At 54.7% G+C, this 21,174-nt stretch overlaps 1 protein-coding gene across 3 annotated transcripts; it reads right to left on the bottom strand.

The window, feature by feature from the left end:
* Positions 1-379: 379 nt before the first annotated feature.
* E2F2 (E2F transcription factor 2) lies at positions 380-19,395 on the bottom strand. Of its 3 annotated transcripts, none has more exons than XM_079777525.1 (7): positions 18,705-19,395; positions 13,290-13,395; positions 10,871-11,090; positions 9,915-10,067; positions 8,318-8,432; positions 5,760-5,952; positions 380-3,571 (listed from the first exon to the last, which is right to left on the bottom strand). In XM_079777525.1, the coding sequence occupies exons 1-7, from the start codon at positions 18,954-18,956 to the stop codon at positions 3,309-3,311; spliced, it is 1,302 nt and encodes a 433-aa protein (XP_079633651.1). In that variant the 5' UTR covers positions 18,957-19,395; the 3' UTR covers positions 380-3,308. The 3 variants fall into 3 exon arrangements, with proteins under 3 accessions (XP_079633651.1, XP_079633650.1, XP_079633649.1); XM_079777524.1 differs by having other exon boundaries at positions 9,915-10,073; positions 10,877-11,090; XM_079777523.1 differs by having other exon boundaries at positions 9,915-10,073; positions 18,705-19,394.
* Between the last annotated feature and the right edge of the window lie 1,779 nt (positions 19,396-21,174).

The raw sequence follows: 21,174 nt of genomic DNA, 5'->3' as shown, positions 1-21,174 counted from the left end.
TCCCCTTCCCTTCCACTGTCTAAAAATCAATGAACAAATGTCCTTGGGTGAGGATTAACAAAAAAAAACAAAACAAAAACACTGCCAGGGAGGATGAGATAGGGAATGGATGGCAGAGAGGACACTAAGGAAGCTACTGAAACAGCCCAGGCAAGAGGAGATGGAGGCAGGGCAGGTGTGAGCTTTTTAGCTCTGGGTGCCGCCACCTTTCCAGTGTCTGAATGGTGAGGTCTCAGGCATGGGGATAAGCCAGGGTGGCCACGGGAGGCTGTTTCTGGAGGGAAATCAGCCACTTGGTCACAACAGTCCCCACCCCCGACTTGGGAGGACACGACCCACACTGGCAATGACCTTCAGGAAGCACAGCAGAGCCAAGGCGTCCAGAGTTGCTGTTTAATGCTCGATGATCACAACTCAACGAGGTTCACATGGTGCTCATCAAAGTAGGACCCAGGGCGAAACCAGGCCGGAGGGAAGTGACCCGTAGGGTCCCGGCACCGAGACCAGGCCCCCTGGGTGTGCTCACCCTCGAGATACAGGTGGCGCACGCAAGGCTTCTCCCCTCACCCAGGCTGGCCGGGCTTCTGCTGACGGAGGGCCCCCCTGGGAGAACAGGGTCCCACCATGCGGTGGGGACCTTGGGACGTAGTGATGAGAACCAGAAAGCTGCTCGCAAACAACCGCAAAAGGCTTTCACTTCAAACGCACTAAAGCCACACAATGCTCGGACGCGGGGACACCCAAACGCTTCCACTAAAAACTCTAAACACTGCAGAACGGATGCCGAGAAGACGTGGGGAGAGAAAATAAAGCCCGAACCATCCCAGGGCCAGCTTGAGCACTTCATCACCCCACCCCTCCTCCCCGCAGCCGTGGGGCGGGCCGGCATGCAGTGGAGAAGGGAAACCACTTTGGTCTAGCTAACACTTCCAACGAGAAGGGACACGGGAGCCTGTCCCCGGTTTTGAGAAACCTCTTAGAATCTCCGACTCTACTCAACAATTGAACACTACTGGGTTCCCCGGAGCCCCGAGCCCCGGGGACACAGGTGACTCAGGGGCTGGGGAACTTCCTGGCAGAAATAATGGACCTTCGAAATAAGCGGGTTTTTCTTCTGGCCCAGTTTTAAAGGTTACCTGGCCTCTAAAGGAAATACCCCTCAAGATGTGCTCTTAAAGCACGTGAGTGAACTTGGGAGGTTTCCAAGTGTCTTCAGTAAGAAAGAGGCTCAAACTTGTATCCTCTCCAGAGCCTGAGGCTTGGCCTCGGTGGGCCAGCCGCTGGGCCAGGCAGGGGACAGCACAGGAGAGGGCAGGGCAGCTGCTCAGAACACAGGCCATGGACCCAAGGGGCAGCCCCTCTCTCCAACTCTATGGCTGGGCATTCGGAGAACGAGCCTCAATCCTGGCCAGATTTCACCCTTAGACTCATTTCCGGTGGGTCCTCCAGGCCTCTCCTCCCTTTTCGCTGATTTAAATCTAGGAGAAAGCTCTAGATAGAGCCCAAGGCAGGGAAGTCCAACATCCCTGTCCTCAGAGATGGTGAGTGGCTAAACAGCAGCCCAGCAAGGAACTCAGAACAGCAACTCCCCCTCCAGCCTCACAACCAGATCCCATGCAGCCCGCCCTCCTCCCGCAGGGGCCAAGGTGGCTCTGCCATGCTGGGCTTCAAAACAGGCTTCTGATGAGAGCCCTTCGGACCTGTGGAGGCGGGGAGGCCAAAAGCATCTCTGTAAATCCTACAACATTATAGAACCGGGCCCCTTTGACCTGCAAATGACAATGCACAACTGTCTCAGCTGGGCCTCAGCTCACATGGCACCCCAGCCCCCAAGAAGCCCACCTCCCACACTTCAGATGCCCATCGGCCAGGCCAGGAGCAATCCCTGGTCGCCAAATTCATATTGTAAACCAACTTAATGCTACAAACTTAAAAAAAAAAAAAAAGTGCTACCCACCTGAGACCCTAAGTAAACCTAGCTCCCTGAGGGTGGGGGGTCCAGGCCTCTCAGACCACTGCCCCTGCTGCCTCCCTCCAGAAGGCACAGCCTTGGTTCAGCCCGGGTGGCATGGGGGGGGGGACAGGGTGAGGGATAAAGACCTCAGAACCCCAGGTCTGAAGAGGTAACATGAGCCCATCTCCCCATTAGCTGCTAAGTCTGGTTGCAATGAAGACCCCCCTCTCTACCACCCCGTTCTGCATTCCTGTGACAGAGGGAGCCAACATGCCATCAAGCCCTGGTCACCTCTGTCGCTGGGGGTCTGTGTGAGAGCTGGGGGGAAGGGGAACCCTTAAAGAACCACCCCTTCAACAAACAAAGAAAAAAAAAACAAACCAAAATCCTTCCAGGGAAGGGGAGAGGGATACCTGCAGCTACAGAGGGGATGTGGGCTGGCGGCTCCCTGTCTTAATCTCACCCTTCTCCTCCACCTGCGGCCTCTGCCTCCCTGGTCCTCCGTGTAACACAGTCCCAGCGAGAGGCCAACACGGAGGCGGGGGCCTGCAGCAGCCACGGCGGCCGCCTCCACACTCCTGCCCCTCTGTCTCAGGAGCACCCCAGCTGTCTCCCTGGGGGTCCTTTTTACATTCTACGGCAGGGAAACAAGGAATCCCACAGGGAGGGAGGCTCCTGAACTAGCTATTCCTGTTTCCTTAGGAGCTCCAGTGCCACCTGTGCTGGGACGGCTCCCTGGAACCATCTAGAATGAGGAGCCGAAGTGCCGTGCCGTCCAGAAGCCTGGACAGGCGCTCAGAGGCCCCGTCCCCACGCGGCGGGGAGGCCAGGGAGCCGGCCTGGGTCCCTGGAAGCGAGGGGCCCTTGCACAGCGGCCAGTGCTGGCCTGTCCGAGGTCTTACTGGAACCAGAACGAGGTCCCTGCTGACACGCAGGGAAGACACACAAACAAAACTCAACCTGAAATAAATACAAAGGCAGTAAGTGCTCTGCGAACAACTGAGGGTCCTCATCACCCCTCGGAAGGCAGCGGCAGGGCCTTTCCCTGGACCTGGTCACCTCCTCGGTGGCCCCTTCACCTCAGAGGTCAGAGGTCAGAAGACTGAACGGGCCTTCCCAGGCCCAGCTTCCCCTGGGAAGGACAGGACCCAACCCCCGATACGATCCTCACCCGTACCCTCCACAAGCCCCTCAGACAGCTTCGGCTGGCAGGACGCGGGGGCAGGAAGGAGAGGAGACCCCATGCCCTAAGGGAGCATCTGTGTCCACTGTCCCCGTGCAGGCAGAGGGCCTGTCCATCTGCCTGTGAGGAGGTAGAGACCGTGGCGGAGCTGCTGGGGGCAGGCAGGGTCACTCAGTTAATCAGCAGGTCCCCAAAGTCATAGGAGTCAAAGAGGTCACTGATGCCCTCCCCGCCATCCAGGCCCCATAGGTAGTCATCCTGGTCCAAGGGCGGGGAGAAGCTGATCAGAGGGGAGCCGTCGGCCAGGGCCGGGGACAGGAACTGGTCCTCGGTCTGCTGCAGGAGGGGGTGTGGCAGCTCCAGCATGCTGTCCGTGGCCTCCAGGGGGACAAGGGACGGCGGTGGCAGGACCTGCTGGGAAGTCAGCGATGGCGCTGGAGACAAAGAGACGAGGGTTATGACTGGCCCTCGGGCCCAGAAGCCTCTGGTCAGACCTCAGAGCCCAAGAACAGCCCTCCGGTTCTCCGATGACTGTGCACCCTTCTCTTCTCTCCCACCCTGCCCCACACCTAGTGGCCCCGGGACACCCTCCCTCTCCCGGCACCAGCTCCAGCAACTGCCCTCATCCTCCCACACCATCCCCTCTCCTCTCACACACACTCCATGGGTATACACCATCCAGAAAGCTCCTCCCGCTCCCTTCAGCAGGGATATCACTAAGAGGCCACGTGGCACATGTGGAGAGGGACAGCCACGGCACTAGCCCTGGCCCCGAGCTGGCTTCTGGGCTGGCCCCCCCACCGACTGCTCCTTGTGGGCCTCAGGCTGTTCATCGGTACAACTGAGCTGAAAACCTTGTCCCAGCTTAGGTCGGGGGGTCCCCCACCTCTGCCCAAGGTCGCAGAGGACAACTGACGTGAAAGTGGTTTGAACTTTGGACAGCTGTGCACTTGTTGACAGTGGAGTGAGAAGGCAGACGAGGCAGGAGGGAGAACAGGGTGGGGCACAGGTCTGGAGTCGGTGATAGGCACTGGGAGGTGCCCAGAGCGACAGATGGCCGGTGCAGGGAGAAGCCCTGGTCCCGGGGCCAGGCCAGGACTCGGGAGAGATCACTAGAGAAGAGCTGGGAGTCTGGGCTAGTGCCCAAGTTCTACCACCAACGTGCTGTGTGACCTTAGGGAAGTCACTTGCCCTCTCTGGGCTTCAGTTTTACTTGCATGTAAAATGAAGGGTTGCGTTAGATCAGGGGTCAGCAAACTTCTGTAAAGGGCTGATAGTATTTTAGGCTTTGCAGGACACTTATGTTCTCTGTCACAGTCACTTTCTTTCCGCCCCTCCAACTCTTTAACAATAGGAAAACCATTCTTAGCTCACAAACCATATAAAAACAGGCTACATTTGACCTGCAGGCAATAGTTTGTCAATCCTTGAGTTAAATAAAGAAATGGAATCCAATCTATGTTCTGTAGATCGTCCCAAACACACCTCTTCTATCAGGCCGGTTCTAGCTCTGCATTTGTTTAAACACCAGGGTTCTACTTAAGGAAATTCTGCTAAGAACACAGAGAGTGGAACATCGGCCTACACGGCCTCGAAGAATCCTGCCAGTCGGACCCGATGCATGAGCCCAGTAAAGGGAAAAACCATTCTAGCGGAGGGGCCTTCACAGGCTCCCATTTCCACTCCTTCCGGACTCCCACCCTCCCCGGGAAGCCCGCAGGGACCTCTCCTACCTCTTTGCTCCCTGGCAGCTGCCTCCTACTACTTCCTGCCAAGTGTAGCCAGCTGTTCGCTGTCCCGTCCACATCCCAGCCAGGGCTGAGCCAGGACCCCCGCCCGGATTTGTTCTGTGCTGTGTGGAGACAGCACCGGTCGAGGAATGCGGAGACTACGGTTCAAGACATAGCTCTGTTGTCTCCCAGCTGGGAGGCCTGGGGCAAGTCACATCTCCTCTCTGCCTCAGCTTATTGTCTCTAAACTGGGAATAATAAAACCTATCTCGAGAATTGCTGCAAGGATAATGTAAAAATGGGTGTATCTGGTACAGTCGTGGTTCAATAAACCTTAGTTATTCTCGCCCAAGAAAGTGTTGAGCCTTCCTCATAAAACCTATATGCTGTGGGCTCATTGAGTGCCAGGAGCTTGGCTGTTAGTAGCTGTCACAGAAGCAGCAGTACTAGTGGCAGTGGCAGTAATAATAATAATAATAATCGCCTTCTTTTATTGCTAGGCACAGTTCTAAGTGCTTTACATATATTAATTCATTTAATTTTCACAACGACATATGAAGTAGATACTATTAATTACTAAGCCCAACTTACAGATGAGGAAACTAAGGGAAAGAGAGGTCAAATAACTTGTCCAAGGTCACACAGCCGGTAAGTGGAAGAGCTGGGATTCAAATCCCAGCCCCTCTGCCCTGAAGCAGGCTCAGCCTGCCAACGAGACAGGAAATGCACACAGGGAGTGCTTTAGAGTGTAGAGTGCAATGCACACATGTGCGGGAGGACTGTACCCCGGCCGCTGGTTAGAAAGTCGATACCCAACAAATGTTGGTGGGGAAGAGGAAACTAAGGCCAGTGGCACTCCCCACCTTCTGTTCCTCTGGACAGAGGGCCCTACCTGGGGATGCCGTGGGTCCCAGGGTGCCAGGGTTGGTGCTGCTGCAGGGCTGGGCAGAGTCCGGAGTGGGGCTGAGGGTGGACGTGGAGGACACCGGCTCCTTGGCAGGGCTATCTGGTTCCTGCATCTCCTCCGGGCACAAGTAGACTTCGATGGGGCCCTGCGTGCTCTTCAGATAAATCTGCAGGTTTTCCTGGAGGAGGAAGAGGAGCCAGGGCATGGCTCTGGGCAGCTGCACACTTACTCGTGGGTCAGCGTATCTGGACCGACACACGTGAGCAAGCTCCACTCCTGAGCTGGGCCCTGAGGCCTGTGTCAACATCTGCTGCTTCTGCCCCAGGCCTCTTCTTTCAGGGAGAAAGCCCGGATTTCCCTTTGGGAAATCACTCTTCCTCCACTCTCGTCATGGAGTTGGGAGCGGGAGGCAGCACCCTGCCCCAGCTCCAATGGGTGAGCCTGGGATGCAGGATGAGAAAGGAAAAGTGACGGTGACCGTGCAGGGTGGCACGTGACTCAGGTCAGTCCACCCGAGCACCCGGCCCAGGGCCTGGAAATGGAAGCTCCCTTCGCTCTGGGGTTGCTGAGCTGGGACCATGAACACTATCTTTGCCGCAGGGGAGAGCCCACCTGGGAACTGAGTCAGCACAGAGAATGGCACAGTGAGAGATGGAGCATGAGGTGAACTTAGAGTCATGATGTGAGCCCCTGGGTCCAGCCTTGCCTGCAACCCACATCTTCCCCTGGACCCGTCACTTACTTCCCCTCTCCCCTTGCACTGAAGCCAGCTGGACTGGTCTTTCTGTTCCCCGGAACCATGAGTCCCACCCCTGCCTCTTGTCCACCACATCCCGGCAGCCTAAGCCACAGCTGACCACACACACGCCATTCATGCAGTACCCTCCTTCCCCTACTCCACCCAGCAAACATCCTGCTCAGTAACACTGAGATAAGTTTGACAGGTGAGGACTAAACTTAGTGTGGCGATCATATTTAAGGTATATCATGGTCGAGTCATTATATTGTACACCTGGAACTAACACAATAGTGTGTACAACTACATGTAAGTAAATAAATAAGACAATTTAAAAACAAAATCCTTTCAAAATCTTTTTTTTCTTGAAATATTAATGCTTATTGCATGTCACATATTTAAAATCGTTTTTCTTGAAATATTCATGTTTTAAAAAAAATCCTATTCATTCTTTAGGACCCAGTTTAACTGTCACCACCTATGGATGCATCCTCCAACTCTCCTTCCTCCCAGCCCTCAAAGCACATCTTCCATCTGTAAATCACAGCATCCCTGCTTGCCTGGGTCTGGTCCCCTCTAGGTTCTGAGCTCCGCTGAGGTGGTAGGCGGGGCCTTATTTATCTGAATGTTCTTCCATTAAACAAATTACTTTCTTTAAAATATATTTTATTAATTTTTTACAGAGAGGAAGGGAGAGAGATAGAAACATCGATGAGAGAGAAACATCAGCTGCCTTCTGCACACCTCCTACTGGGGTTGTGCTCGCAACCAAGGTACATGCCCTTGACCGGAATCGAACCTGGGACCTTTCAGTCCGCAGGCAGACGCTCTATCCACTGAGCCAAACCCGTTAGGGCAACAAATTACTTCTTGAGTGTTTATCAGGCTTTGAGTTGGAAGTTTCTCACTCCTTATAAACCTCAGAAATAACCCACATGAGAGGAACGTACTTTTGTGGAGCTGACACTCTAATGGACGAAGCAGAACATAATCATGTAAACACCAAGATATTGGTTATGATCACTGGGGGTGATCAGGGAAGGCTTCCTGGTGGAAGTGATGCTCGAGTTGAGACGTGTAGGATCAATAGCAGCAAACCAGGCAGAGAGAGGGAAGAGCATTTCAGCTGGAGGGAACAGCATGTGTGAAGGTCCTGCACTGGGGACGAGCTTAGCGTGGTGGGGACACTGCAGGCAGGTCGGTGGCTGAAGCAAAGACAGAGAAGAGGAGCAGCATGCGAGAGGAGGATGGCAAAATAAGAGCAGAGAGGGCCTCCTGGGGAGCGTTAAGAATGCTGGTCCTGCCCCTGGCTCAGCTGGTTGAGCATCATTGGTTCCCTGGTCACTGGTTTGATTTCGGTCAGGGCACATGGGGGCAGGCAGGAGGCAGCAGATCATTGTTTTTCTCTCTCATTGATGTTTCTCTCTCTCTTTTCCTTTCCCTTCCTCTCTCTCTAAAATCAATTTTAAAAAAATGATTTTGGTCTTTAATCCAGGACAGCACGGTTGGCATGAAAGGGTTACTGTGAGCACTAACACTGCTGTGTGGGGGCACGCGTGCATGTGTGCAGGACCACAGGGGCTGGTGGGATGCGGAGAGAAACCAGAAACAGAGGTTTTTCTCAGGCCACACTCTGTTGCTCTTTCCAGCTCCTGCCATTTCTGCCCCGGCTCAGAGACCACCCATCTTGCCGTGGGGACCAGCATGGACTGGGGTAGCTGGGGGCTGGGCAGTGCCTGGGACAGAGCCTGCAGAGCTTCCCAGGACCCTCCTAACCCCGCTCTCGGCCAAATGCTTCCCCTCTCACCTCATTCTTGTCGGGCACTTCCAGTCTTGTCTGCGGAGGGGCCTTGACAGCGATCACTGTCTGCTCCTTGAAGGTGCCGATGGCACGGATGTCCTGGTAAGTCACATAGGCCAGTGTAGGGGCGGGAGAGTCAAGGAAGTCAAAACTCAACCCCAGCCCGCCAGGCAGGGTCCAAGCCACTTCTCCTCAGCCTCTGAACATTTTTTTCTCACTCCTTATATAACCCCAGAAATAACCCCGAACTGTAACCTGTTCTTTTAATATAATAAGTTACCTTGGATCCCTTTAGAAAGCAAATGAGGAGATAAATCATTTTTTTAAATGCTGCCTTTTATCAGGTTTTACATAAAAGGCTTCATCTCTCAAACTAGAGAAAGCAGGAAGATATGTCTTTTTTTTTTCCCCTTTTATAATCCTGTCTTTATTGCACTTGCTGATTTTCAGTAAGGAAGATGTCTTATTTATTTAAAATTTTCACAATGCCCAACATCCATCCAAAAATACAAAGCCATATCCAAAAACCAATTAGATGGTGAAACTATTTGGGGAAAATGTCTGAAAAGCCTTAGCAAAGTCCATACTCTGTGACCTCATCATTTCAAACCTAGGAATCTGACCTAGGGAAATAAGTTTTTTTTTAAAAAAGGACAATGCTCTATATACAAAGGCATTCATCATTTTGTTGCTTCATAGGAGCAGAAATCTAGAATAGATCTAAATGTCGATTGTAGGCCTTATCAACAAACCAGAGTGTAATCTGAGTAGGATATTCTCAAACAAACTATTTTAAATATGAGGTTAAACCACATGAGATTGCTGTTTTTGTAGATAAAAAATGGTCCAATATCAACAACTTCATGTGGATCAACCACATAGTCAGGAAGGATTTGTAACTCATAAAAACTATCTCTGGTAGTATACTAAGGGGAGAAAAGCAGGCTATAAAGTGTTATGCACAGCAGTCACACACTATCCTATATAATAAAAGGCTAATATGCAAATCGACCGAAAGGTGGAACGACCGGTTGCTATGATGTGCACTGACCATCAGGGGGCAGATGCTCAATGCAGGAGCTGCCCCTGGTGGTCAGTGTGCTCCCACAGGGGGAGCGCCACTCAGCCAGAAGCGGGGCTCACGGCTGGCAAGCGCAGCGGCAGTAGCGGGAGCCTCTCCCGCCTCCATGGCAGCGCTAAGGATGTCCGACTGGTGGCTTAGGCCCGCTCCCCATCCTCCAAGGGCTCCCGGACTGAGAGAGGGTGCAAGCCAGGCTGAGGGACTGCCCCCCGAAGTGCATGAATTTCGTGCACCGGGCCTCTAGTATTTAAATAATACACAACCTGTGTATGTTTAAAGAACAATGTTATGGTGGCTGCTATTTCTTTCCTCTACTTTGCAGATTTAAGAAATGTGCTTGTCTTACTTGTACTATGAGAAAGAAACTTCAACAGAGTCAAGAAGAAAAGCCACCCAGAAAGGTAAAAGCAGATATGCAGATATGCCAGACCCCGAGGGAGGTATTGCATCAACTCCAGATAGATACGAGAGCATGCAACAGGCCCAGCTCCCTGACAACCTTCTCCCAGCCAAAGAGGATATTTCTTGTTGGCCTTGTCCTCGGTCAGGTGCTTGAAGTTCAGAGAGCAGCTCTGGATGAGCTGGTCCAAGGCCTGCTCCGTACTCATCAGCTCCTTCAGCTCCTGTCCCAGCTGCTGCTGCTTCCCAGGCCGGGTGGGGTCTTCAAGTGCTCCCCTGCCTCTGGGAACAGAGCAGCCCCCCAGCGTCAGTCTCAGTGCACAACCAGGGACCCCAACCTGAGCACCGCTGCGCAGAGCTGCAGATGTGCAGATGGTGTAAATCCCCAGCATGAGGCCATTCTCATGGTCTACAAGGGTGCTCCTGGGTTGTGTAGATCAGCAGTCCTGTCTAGCTCCCAGGGAGCTGCTAGGAAGTGAACCTTGAGGTTTGAGGGTTGGGCTAGGGAAAAGTAACAAGTCAGGGCATTACCCCACGTGTGGAGGGCTTTCCACTCTGTCCACCCTTGCCCCAGCCTCCCCCATATGTCAGGGAGCTAGAATGACCTCAGTCCTGACCCCCCTGCCTGGGTTCTCTTAGGGTTCATGCCAGGGGCTGCAGGTCTTTAAGACCTTGTAGCAGTGAGGAGAGGAGCCTGGAGTACTCATATCTCTGAGCTGGAAGGAGTCTGGGTTATTAGCTCTCAGGTCCCTGGGGACTTTCCTAAACTAGAAGAGGGAACTCTTGGGATCCCTGACTCAAGAGAATGCAGTCCTCCGAGGCCTTGACACATCCTAGAAAGCATTCTCCACCCTAGGCCTGCCACGCACTCCTAATATTGCTCCAGCACATACACCTGTTCTTCCATGCTGCTCTTAGATACACTGGCTCCGCCCCCAGCATATAAGCCTATTGGTTGTTGCTCTTGGTCCACCCCTGCCGCTTGTGCCCATTGGATGCTGCTCTCAGCCCACCCCTGACATTCACACCCACTGGATATTGCTCCCGGCTCTGCCCCCAGCCCCAGCCCAGGCACTCACACCCACTGGATGTTGTTCTTGGCCTTCTTTCGAATCAGCTGGATGCCCTCCAGCACGTTGGTGATGTCATAGATGCGCCGCTTCTGCACATCCAGCACCTCAGCAGCCCAGTTCAAGTCCAGGACCCCATCCTTGGACTCACTCAGGAGGTAAATGAACTTCTTGGTGAGCAGCCCCAGTGATGTGTCGTACCGAGTCTTCTCCCCGGGGGACTTGGGTGCTAAGGAGGAAAGGGGCCCGGTCATTGCTCAGAGGGGGCCAGCCTGGGGAGCCTCCTCCAGGAACCTGGACCCATTCAGTACCGTCCTTCACATGAGCACCCACTTTCCACTGTGAGGCAGGGGTCACTCACTACCATTGTCCAAACTGGAAGCCTGATACCTCCAGAGGGAAAGTGATTTGCTTAAGGTCTCACAGTTAAGGTCAGTGTCAGGGCTAGAAACCAAGTGTCCTAATACCTGGTTCAGAGGGTCTTTCCACCACAGCTTAGGCAACTCTATCATCACCACCACCACCACCACCAAATGCTTACTGTGTGTAGATGACTGTTCTACGCAATTTCCACAGACAACAAACTTAATCCTTACAACACCCTATAAATTTGGTGTATAACCATCCCCACTTTATAGATGAGCATACTGAGGCACAAGACAGGTTCAGTAACTTGCTCAGCTCACTCAGCTAGAAAGTGGCAAAGCTGGAATTTACATCCAGGCAGTCTGGCTCCAAGTCTTTCTTCTTAACCATTACCCTATCCTGCCAGTTATGTCAGGAATTTGGAATTAGGGTAAGGAGGGAATGACCAGCTGGGACTTGAGAACATTCTTATAGACTTGCCTTTTCTTTCTGTGTGCAGCCCAGTGGTTATCTGAGAGGAATCGGTCCTATCACATAGAAGGGGGCAGGTTCATGAAAAGGTCCCTTTCTTAATGAAGCTGATGTCACAAGACACCACATCTCAGCTGCAACATCTTAAACCACAAGAGAACTTTTGCAATAAAGTGACTTGCAAGTCATAGAGCAAGTGGATGTCCAAACTAGTTCAGGAAACTGAGTTTTAGAGAGTCTCAGATTCCTCTGGAAGGAGACTTTAGAATCCCTTAACATATAGATGCAAGTATTTGGCACCCGGGCTGCTTTTTCAACCAGTGCACGTAGGATCCTTTGGTAAAGAGCTTGGGCACTTCTACCAATCAACTGGGAAGGAAACCTTCTTACTATTCCTAATCTAGCTGTACCTCAGTTTACAGATGAGACCACTGTAAAGGTTCACAGAAGAGTGGCCAGTCAGGTCAGGGCACAGCCCCGCCAGGACCCCCAAATTCCTGACCCCCATGCTTCCCACACAGTGACATACCTTCTTCGTTAGGTTTCTGTCCCCCAAATTAGTGTTCTCTCTAACACAGGTGCGGGAACTCCCACTCTAACCAGAATACTGCTTGCAAACATCGAGGCGGAAGACCTCTCCTCTGGATCTCAACCTCTGAGGTTGGATTAATCCGAGCTTCACTTCCCTTTGCATCCCTTAGCTAGCTCTCTGTCTGCATGTGGGAGGAAGACCCTGCTCCTCTCTGAGCTGGATTCTCTCTTTTAGAAAAGGTCAGATTGAAGGAAATACAAACAAAAATCGTAAGTTCCCAAACAAATCGCGGGTCATCACGTTTGGAACCCAAGAGCAGTGTATAGTGTGAGACAGGGGTCCTCAAACTTTTTAAACAGGGGGCCAGTTCACTGTCCCTCAGACCGTTGGAGGGCCGGACTATAGTTTAAAAAAAACTATGAACAAATTCCTATGCACACTGCACATATCTTATTTTGAAGTAAAAAAACAAAACGGCAAAAACACCCGCCTGTGGCCCGCGGGCCGTAGTTTGAGGACGCCTGGTGTGGGAGAAGCACTACAAGACTAGGTTGTATGCCGAAACCGGTTTGGCTCAGTGGATAGAGCGTCGGCCTGCGGACTCAAGGGTCCCGGGTTCGATTCCGGTCAAGGGCATGTACCTTGGTTGCGGGCACATCCCCAGTAGGGGGTGTGCAAGAGGCAGCTGATCGATGTTTCTCTCTCATCGATGTTTCTAACTCTCTATCCCTCTCTCTTTCTCTCTGTAAAAAATCAATAAAATATATTTAAAAAAAAAAAAAAGACTAGGTTGTAGTCCGGACTCCACTTACCAGCAGTGTGACCTTGGGCAAGACACTCTAGCTCTGAGCCTCAAGTTGTTTTATCAGTAAAAGAGGGGTAATCCTGCCTACCTGGCAGGATCCAGCGAGAGAACACACAGGAAACTGCTGTAGACACCAGGAAGTGTGCTACAAATATTACTCCTGACGACCTGGGCAGGGCTGCTGCCCTCTGCCCCTGCCCACCCCACCCCTGTCTCCGGAGCCTGCCCCCAGATGCCCCATCAGCACAACTTACTTTTAGGGCTGGGGAGGCCATCCACTCTAATGAGCTTCCCCTTGGGAGTCTGGAATTCCAGGACCGCAGGCCTCCCGATCCCCTCCAGGTCCAGCTTCCTTTTGGCCTTGGAGAGAGATGGGACGGAGAGGCAGAGTTTGAGAACCATTCCTCCTCCAACTTTTCCCAACCTGGGGCCAAAGCACTGAGGCCACCAGCAGCCACTTCCTGCCTCAGTTTACCACCAATCCTGCTGAAACGTGACTGTACTGGGTAAGGAAGTATCAATGACCTTAAAAGTGACCTTTCGAGGGAAGGACGTCCTATTTTCTGAGAGGCACACGACACTCCCATCCTCTGAGGCCCAGGCGCTGGAGACCCTGCCGAAGCCAGTCTGGCCAAGAGCTCAGAGTTCCTTAATCACAGGCCACAAGGTCACTTCCACCCCTGCCCCTTCCCCCATGCACAGAGGACGATGCAGGAAGGAGTGGGTGGGGCCTAAACCACATCAGACTGGGGAGAGCCCCCCCACTGCAGAAGCAGCTGCCGCAGCCACACTGGGTACCCATCACAGCCCCACAGCTGGCCCTTATCAGGGTGGGGCCGGGCATCCACCCAGGCCCAGGGGACTTCCTGGATCAGTGCCACGCCTCAGGGAGGTGCCCGCATCGGGAAGCGGTGCAAACACCCGCCACCCCATGTTTGGGTTCCAGCTCCAGGGCCCAGGGCCTCCTGAACAGACTTCATGTGCCATTCTTTCTTTGTGGGGAGGGGCAGGCAATGAATCCTTCCCCTGTGTCTTAAGGACAAGCAGCTGAGGTCCCCTGCCCCCCCTCCCTGTTCCTGCCAAGCTTGGGAAACACCTGCTGGGGAAATCAAACCACAGACCCATCTGCTCCTCTACACCCCATTGCCACCCGGCCCCATTAGGCCCAGAAGCTGAACTGGCCCGGAAGGGGCCTCTCTCCTGGTGAGGGCTGGGCCGGGGCAGGGCTAGGGCACTGGGGCACTGGGACACGGGGGTCAGAGACCTGGGCTTGCACCTCCCAGCTCCTTCACCGGGGAGTGTGTGACTTGGGGAAAGGCCCCACACCTCGGACTGTTTCCTCCTTTGTAAAATGGGCAGAGTGCTCAGCCTGTGGCTCAGCGCAGTGATGCTCAGGAAATGCAGAGTGCCTTCTCCCAAATCCAATCTCAGCCTCTCCACACACACTTGTGGGGGTCGCCGAGCCCATTTTCTCCCTCTCCCCGCCCCCAGTCACCCCAGTCACCCGTACCCTGGTTGGAGCAGAGAGGCCTATTTTAACCTTTGGTGGTGAGGTCATGCTCGGCGGGGCTGAGACTTCTAACCGCTGCTGAGCACAGCTGGGCTGACAGGTGTGGGAGGTGAGGACAGTTCTTCTTGCTCTAAGCTCCCCTCTGGGCTGCCCCCCCCCCCGCCCCCACCTGCTCCAGGAAGTCTTCTTGGATTGGTTTGAGGAGCATTGCTCCTCGGTTTCTCTCCTCCACACCTACCCTGACCTGGACATAATCCAAATGCCTCCCTGCTCATTCCTCTTTAAGTCTCTCTGGAATATTCCTTTTCTAACCTCCCAGCTGGTGACATCCTAGATTCTAGGGAAGGTGACCTTCTCCAGCCTCATGTTGCCTCTAGCACCCCCCGCATGCCTCACCTCACTCAATCTTCCCAACACCACGAATCCACCATCTTACGGCTGAAGTAACTGAGACTTGGTGAGCTCCGAGGCCTTTTATCAATCCAGATAAAAGTTATTGATCCCAGAATCCTTCACCCATTCCTCAGAAGGAATGCCAAGGGCAGGGAGAAGGGAAGTCAGGCTGAGTTCTCCCTGAGACAGAGGTAGGGCAAGCCAGAATCTCCCCCACCCCAACCACCTCCCCTACCCGACAGGAGCCAGCCCTGCTGAGTTTCCAGAACATACCAGGAAGATCCCCACTACCTGCAGATGGGAAGGCGGGGAGGACCTTGAACAGAGTACCTGTGCCGGGCCTAGCACGTGCTCATCAATCCTGCAACATCAGTATTGGCAATCTCTCTTAGAAGAGAAGTGGAGACTCAGAGAGGTGAAGCCATGTGCCCAAGGTCACACAGGCAAAGGGCAGAGCCAGAGTTTGAACCCAGGTCGGTCTGATTCCAAAGCCATGCACCAGGCTGCCTCAGCTCCATCCCCCTCATATTCCCTCAGAATCTGCTGGAATGTGGGCCAAGGCCTTCCTCTACCCTCCTGCCCCCATTACTTTCTCTCTCTCTCTCACACACATACACACACACACACACACACACACACACGTCCTCTCCCTTCTCTCACTCTCTCTCACCCTTATCCTGCACTCTCAGAGTCTCTAAGCAGCAAAGTGTCCCTCACCCGAGGACATCTGTCACCTTTATGCATTGCCCAGAGAAAGGTCTGCTCATGGGTGGGCCTGGGCCTGCAGAACACACGTGGCAGAGGCCAAGCCCAGAAGGATGAGGACCAAGGAGCGGCTGAGTCAGGTGCACCTGGGTTCCCATCCAGCCCTCCCACCCACTTCTGAGCTGGCCAAGTCAGTTGCCTTCCTGAGTCCCACCTGTAAAATGGAGCTAAGCTGCTCAACCTCTGCTCAGGATTCAGGGAGACAGTGCAGCAAAGCGCTTTGCTCACGCGGGGGGGGGGGGGGGGGGGGGAGAGGGGGGGGTGCTATCACTACAGCGCCAGGAGCAGCAGAAAGTTCAGAGGTAAGCTGAAAAGACAGGGACGTGCCAAGAGCAAAAGTCTGGGACCACACCCAGCGGCCAGCTTGGCTCTAACCTGGACCCTCCTCGTAGGCAGCCCCCCGGGCTGTTTCTTAAAGGCCTAGTTAAGATTAGAGGCCACCCGGCCAATCCCAGGGCAGAAGACCAGAGCTCCTTTCTCAGGCCAGAGCCCACGAGACACCACCAGCAAGGCGAGGAAAACGGGGCGGAGGAGAAGCGACTTGCCCAAGGTCACACAGGAGCAGAGCCAGGCCTCTCCTGAGCCCCAAGTCCTAAGGTAGACGAGGGGGGTAGGAGCAAGGGTAAGGCCTTACTTGAGAGCCTCACTTCCAGATCCCAGCTTGGGATCCGCTGCCTCGCCTCTCTGAGCCGACATTTATTTCCTCATCCGACCCATCGTGTAGATTGTTCGTTAAAATGTTCCTTTTCTTTCATGGTTCTCAGAGGGAATTTGGAAAATACCGAGAAATTAAAGGGAAAGGAGGACAGTGCAGAACCCCATCCTCTTCACGGGTTCCCTCGGGGACGAAAGGCCATGATGCAGTGTGCTTGGCTGGAGTAGGGACTCAACAGACAAATGTCCCACGCATCTCCAGAACGTGGTGGAAAAAGCACTAGACAGTGAGCGCCGAGTCCTGGGCTCTGGCCTTCATTCTGCCATTGAGCTTGGTTGGGCAGTGCCTGAGGTTCCCTTTAAACAGCAGCTCACTGACAAATCCTGCTCGCCCTGCACTTTGCAGCCCGGCCACAAAGCAAGCGGCCACACCCAGGGTTGGGTTTGGAGCTGCTCCAGGTCACACCCTGGTAAAATGAGTAAGCAGGGGGCCAAGGCCTGCACACAGGGCTGTGGGCACCGGGCATCCGAGGACTGGCAGGAGAGGGGGTTCTGGGCCTGGTAAGCCTTTAGGGTGGGCTGATGCAAGGAGACTCCCCCACCTCTTGGCTTGTTACTTGGACAAGTGACCTTGCGTCTCTGCTCGGTTTCCTCACCTGTAAGATGCCTCATCCCAGGCACCTTGACCAAGATAACGAATGTGAAGCGTGACAAGCGGTGCCTGACGCACAGCAGGCTTTCGGTAAAAGGGAGCCATTCTTGCTGTGATTACTGAGCCCCTCTGGGAGGGAGGCACAAACAGATGCACTCAGGCTCCTTTGGGAGGGAAGCAGTTCAAAACCACAGCTGTTACTGAAACCCTGCCTGGGTGCCTGCAAGCAGCTGGCCAGAGGAGCCTGGGCCAGCCACTAAGCCCCCTCCTGGGGAGGGCAGTCTTCAGAGAAGACGAAGGATCGCCTTGCCTGTGGGTCACACAAATCCCTGTATGGCCTTGGACAGGAGCCTCAATTCCCCCCTGTAACAGGGAGCTACTCGTGCCATCTCCTTCACAGGGTTCAAAACTGTTTTAGGCTGTAAAATGCTGAGCACAAGATAGACACCCAGACCTAGTGATCCTTGGCTGCTTGACCTGTAAAATGAAAAATAGCTCTCCTTCCTCCTAGTTGGAAATGGCATGCAGGAAGGGGCTCTGGGAAGATGAAAGCCTTGAAAATGGGCAAAGCATGGTTCCAGTAGCAGAGAATTGGGGCTCTGCCTGCATCCAGCAATGGCGAGGGTTCTGTGCCTGTTGACTGACACAGGTCTGACCAGGTGCCTCTAGGGCATGGCCTGATCCCTGTACCTGAACATATTCACCACTCACATCTAAGCCAACCTACAACACCCCCTCCCTGGGGCCTCTTCCAAAACCTGGGACCTGGAGCTGGAAGTGACCTGAGATGAGTAAGCACACATGCATTTTCCAGAAAATGAAACTGAAGCCCAGACTGGGGCTAAGACTTGTCCAAGGACACACAGTGGCAGTTAAGACCAGAAACCAGGCTCTCCAACCTCCCCTCCCCCACCCCCACCCCAATCCCCTTGGGCTTTTCCCACTCCACCCTCACCCGATGGTTGTTCAGATTCTCATGGACTCCATCCAGGAATTCCACTCCCACAAAACACATCCTGTGCCTAATGCCACCTCACTTTGGGCCCTCCCTGGCAGCAGGCTTGGGGGCTTGAGGAGGGAATAGTCAAGCTGCCCCCAACTTGCACCTGCTACTGGCTGTCTGGGAGGGAAAACTGGGCCTGGGGCAGGACCCAGGGTAGATCATTGGGAAGGAGTTGGCTGGATGGGAAATTTGGATTCTGTCCAAGCCATACTGGACCTGTGAGACACCCCCCCCCCCCCCCCCCCCCACCCGCCATCCCCCAGTCACACACACTTTAAAGTCCCTACAGCATCCGCAGGCCTAGCTCTGTGCCAGCACAATAGCAGGTGCCCAGTACTGGTTTCTGGGCCAAACAATGAATGAAGAAGAATGAATGAATGACGCACAGTTGGCTCCCTGGACTTCCCCAAGGTCACAGGGTGCACTCGGGATAGTGGGTTGGGTCCCCACACTCCCAATCCAGTGTTCATTCCCCTCCATTCCAGTGGATGAGGTTATTTCACCCCAAGCCTGAAAATGAAGGGCTCTTCTCTCCAGTGGGGGTATTGGATTGTTCTGGACTCTGAAAGCTCCCCTTCCCCCTCCCCAGACTCAACCAGCTTCACTCAAACAGGTTCCCAGGCGCCCCTCCCTCCTTTCCCACACCCGGAAAGCAATAGGGGGAAGAGGTGCACGGGGGTCCCCAGAATTACCGGCAGCCGGCCAGCCGGCACGCATCGCACAGCTTGGCCCTCAGGTCCGTGGGGGGTGGCGTCGAGGCAGGTGCCGGGCACCGTAGCGGGGGGCACAGTCTGCGGGTACAGCGAGGTGTAGTAGGTGGTGGTGACCGGGCAGAGCTGGGGGCTGCCGAGGCCAGGCGGCCACAGTTCGGTGGGGCTCAGGGCGGGCAGCCCCTTCAGGGGCAGCGCAGCGGCCGGGGCCGGGGCCCGGGGCCCTCGCAGCATGGCCAGCGCGGAGCCCCCTCCCCAGGCGCGCCCGCGGGCACCGGCGCGCTCGGGAGCCTGCGGCGGCTCACCCGGCCCGGGGCATGGAGCGGAGGCCGGGGGAAGCCGCCAATGGACGCCTGCGGGGCAAGGCCGGACCCTCCCCTCCTGGCCGGCGGCCCAGGGGAGCAGCGCTGGGAGATCCCGGCTCGGAGACCGCACCGCGGCTGCGATAGCGGCGGCCGCGCCGCCAGGGGCTGCCCCGCCCCAAGGGCGGCCGCGACCCGGCACGGCCCCACGCCCCGGAGGGCCTCGGCGCCCGGGGTCCGGCTGCCTCCGGGGAGGGGTCTCTGGCGCGCCCGCGGGCTCCACGGAGAGGCGATGCGCTCGGACGGGGAGGGGACCGATTGCTCCGACTCCCTCTCGCCTCGCTGTGCAGTACCCGCGTCTTTCTCCGCCACTTTTTTTTCTTCTTTTTTTTTTTTAGCGCCAAACTGCGTGCCGCGAAATTCGGATCTCCCGCGGAAAATGCCGCGCTTCCGTTGGTCGCGGCAGCAAATATAGGCTCCACCCTCCGGAAAGGACCGGTCCCCGGGCGGCGATTGCAGCAGGAGTTTTGCTGCTTAAAGGGACAGCCACACCCGCCGTCGCCCGCTGCGCAGGCCAGGAGGGCGGTCCCGGTGGAAAGAAGGAGCGGCCGGGGGTGTGGAGCGCTCGGGGGTGCGCCCGGGTCCCTGGGGGTGGGGCGCGAGCAGTCTTGACCTGAGCCCAGATAGCAGTACGTTACCCGGGCGGGAGGACTTCTTGTTGGTTGGCATGGCTGCTCAGCTAGCCTGTGTGCATGTCTATCCTTTTCCTCACTAAAATGAAAGCCAGGAATCTGTTCTCTTTCTTGGCAGGGGAGGGACGGAGCCTAACACAGGGGGATACTAACACCTATTGAGCGCCTGCTAGATAACTACCTGTATTGTTTTATTGTTATTATTAATTTGTTTTTTGGTTAATCCTCACCTAAGGATATTTTTCCCCATTGCTTTTCAGAGAGAGTGGAAGGGAGCGAGGGAGGGATGGGGGGAGAGACACGTGGACTGGTTGCCTAGTGGTTGCCTCCTGCACCCTGCAACCCTGGTACGCGCGCCCCTGACTGGAATCGAACCCACGACCCTTGGATGTGCAGGCTGGTGCTCTGACCACTGAACAACACCGGCCAGGCCTGTATTGTTTTATTTTATTTGACCCAACAATCCTGGGAAGAGGAACGAGGATCTTCCAGGTGAAGAGGGAGACACAGTCTGAGAGGCGGGGTAACTTGCCCCAGGTCACCTGGAGAGATTTGCTGATTGGAGAACCAGCAGTCTAATCTGGGACGGGCCAGCTCCTGAGCCCTTGTTTGTTCCAGGAAAAGGTTCCTCCCCAGCTGTGCCCTGCCCCTTGTAGGCATGGGTGGGAGTGTGTGGGGGTTCAGAGTGCCGAGCTGTCTTGTTCACAGTTGTCTTCCCAGAGCCCAACACTCAGTAAACATTTGAATATCTCCAGGTTTCTCCTAAAGAATCCTTTTGTTACAAGAGCCTCCCTCCCTCATTTAAAACCTTCACCGTTGATAATCCATTTCTGTTCCTCTTCTCTCCCGTTTAGAGAAGCTGAGGCTCAGAGAAGTGACCTTGGCTAGTGAATGGCAGTGCTGCTGTAGCTGCTGCTCAATCCCAGGCCTGCTGACTCCGCCAGGTGCGGTGGGATTCTTTGCATGTCTGAGCCTGGCATTTCACAGCCCTTCAGAGTCCGGCCCCAGCTGAGTGCCCCGTCCTCATCCTCAGGTAGTGAGGCCGAGGTGGCAATAACGTGTGATGATTAAGAGCCCTAACTTTGTAGTAGGCAGCCTGGGGTTTCAACCCAGGCCCTATCCCTTGACGAGCTGTGTGACCCTAGACACGTTTTGTAAACTCTCTGAGCCTCGCTTTCCTCATTCCCGGTAACAACCACTTGGTAGGGTTCTGGGGAGATTTCATGAAGTGATGCCTGTAAAGCTCTCAGCATAGAGCCTGGTTCATGAGGAACCTTGAAGAAGTGGCGGCTGTGTTTACATCTCTGCCATCTCCAGGACACAGACCCCTTTACTCCAGTCTACAGATTCTGCTGGTCCTCCAAGGCCCAGCTTAAACCTCAACTCCTCCAGGAAGCCTTCCTTGACTGCCCCCCCTTTACCAGAGTGTTTCTTGCACTTTCAACCTCAAAGGATCGG

Source organism: Cnephaeus nilssonii (genome assembly GCF_951640355.1).
Source record: "Cnephaeus nilssonii genome assembly, chromosome: 7".
Lineage (NCBI taxonomy): Eukaryota > Metazoa > Chordata > Mammalia > Chiroptera > Vespertilionidae > Cnephaeus > Cnephaeus nilssonii.
Note: the sequence above shows the minus strand (reverse complement) of the source record. Positions and strands in the feature narration are given on the sequence as shown.

Excerpts from the sequence above, each read along its gene's own strand:
- E2F2 (XM_079777523.1), bottom strand. The coding sequence starts at position 18,956 with ATGCTGCGAGGGCCCCGGGCCCCGGCCCCGGCCGCTGCGCTGCCCCTG. Across the intron at positions 10,074-10,870 it reads AAGAACAACATCCAGTGGGT|AGGCAGGGGAGCACTTGAAG; the intron begins GTGAGTGCCTGG and ends CTCTGTTCCCAG. Across the intron at positions 8,433-9,914 it reads GAGGACAAGGCCAACAAGAA|ACTGGCCTATGTGACTTACC; the intron begins ATATCCTCTTTG and ends TCCCGCCCCTAC.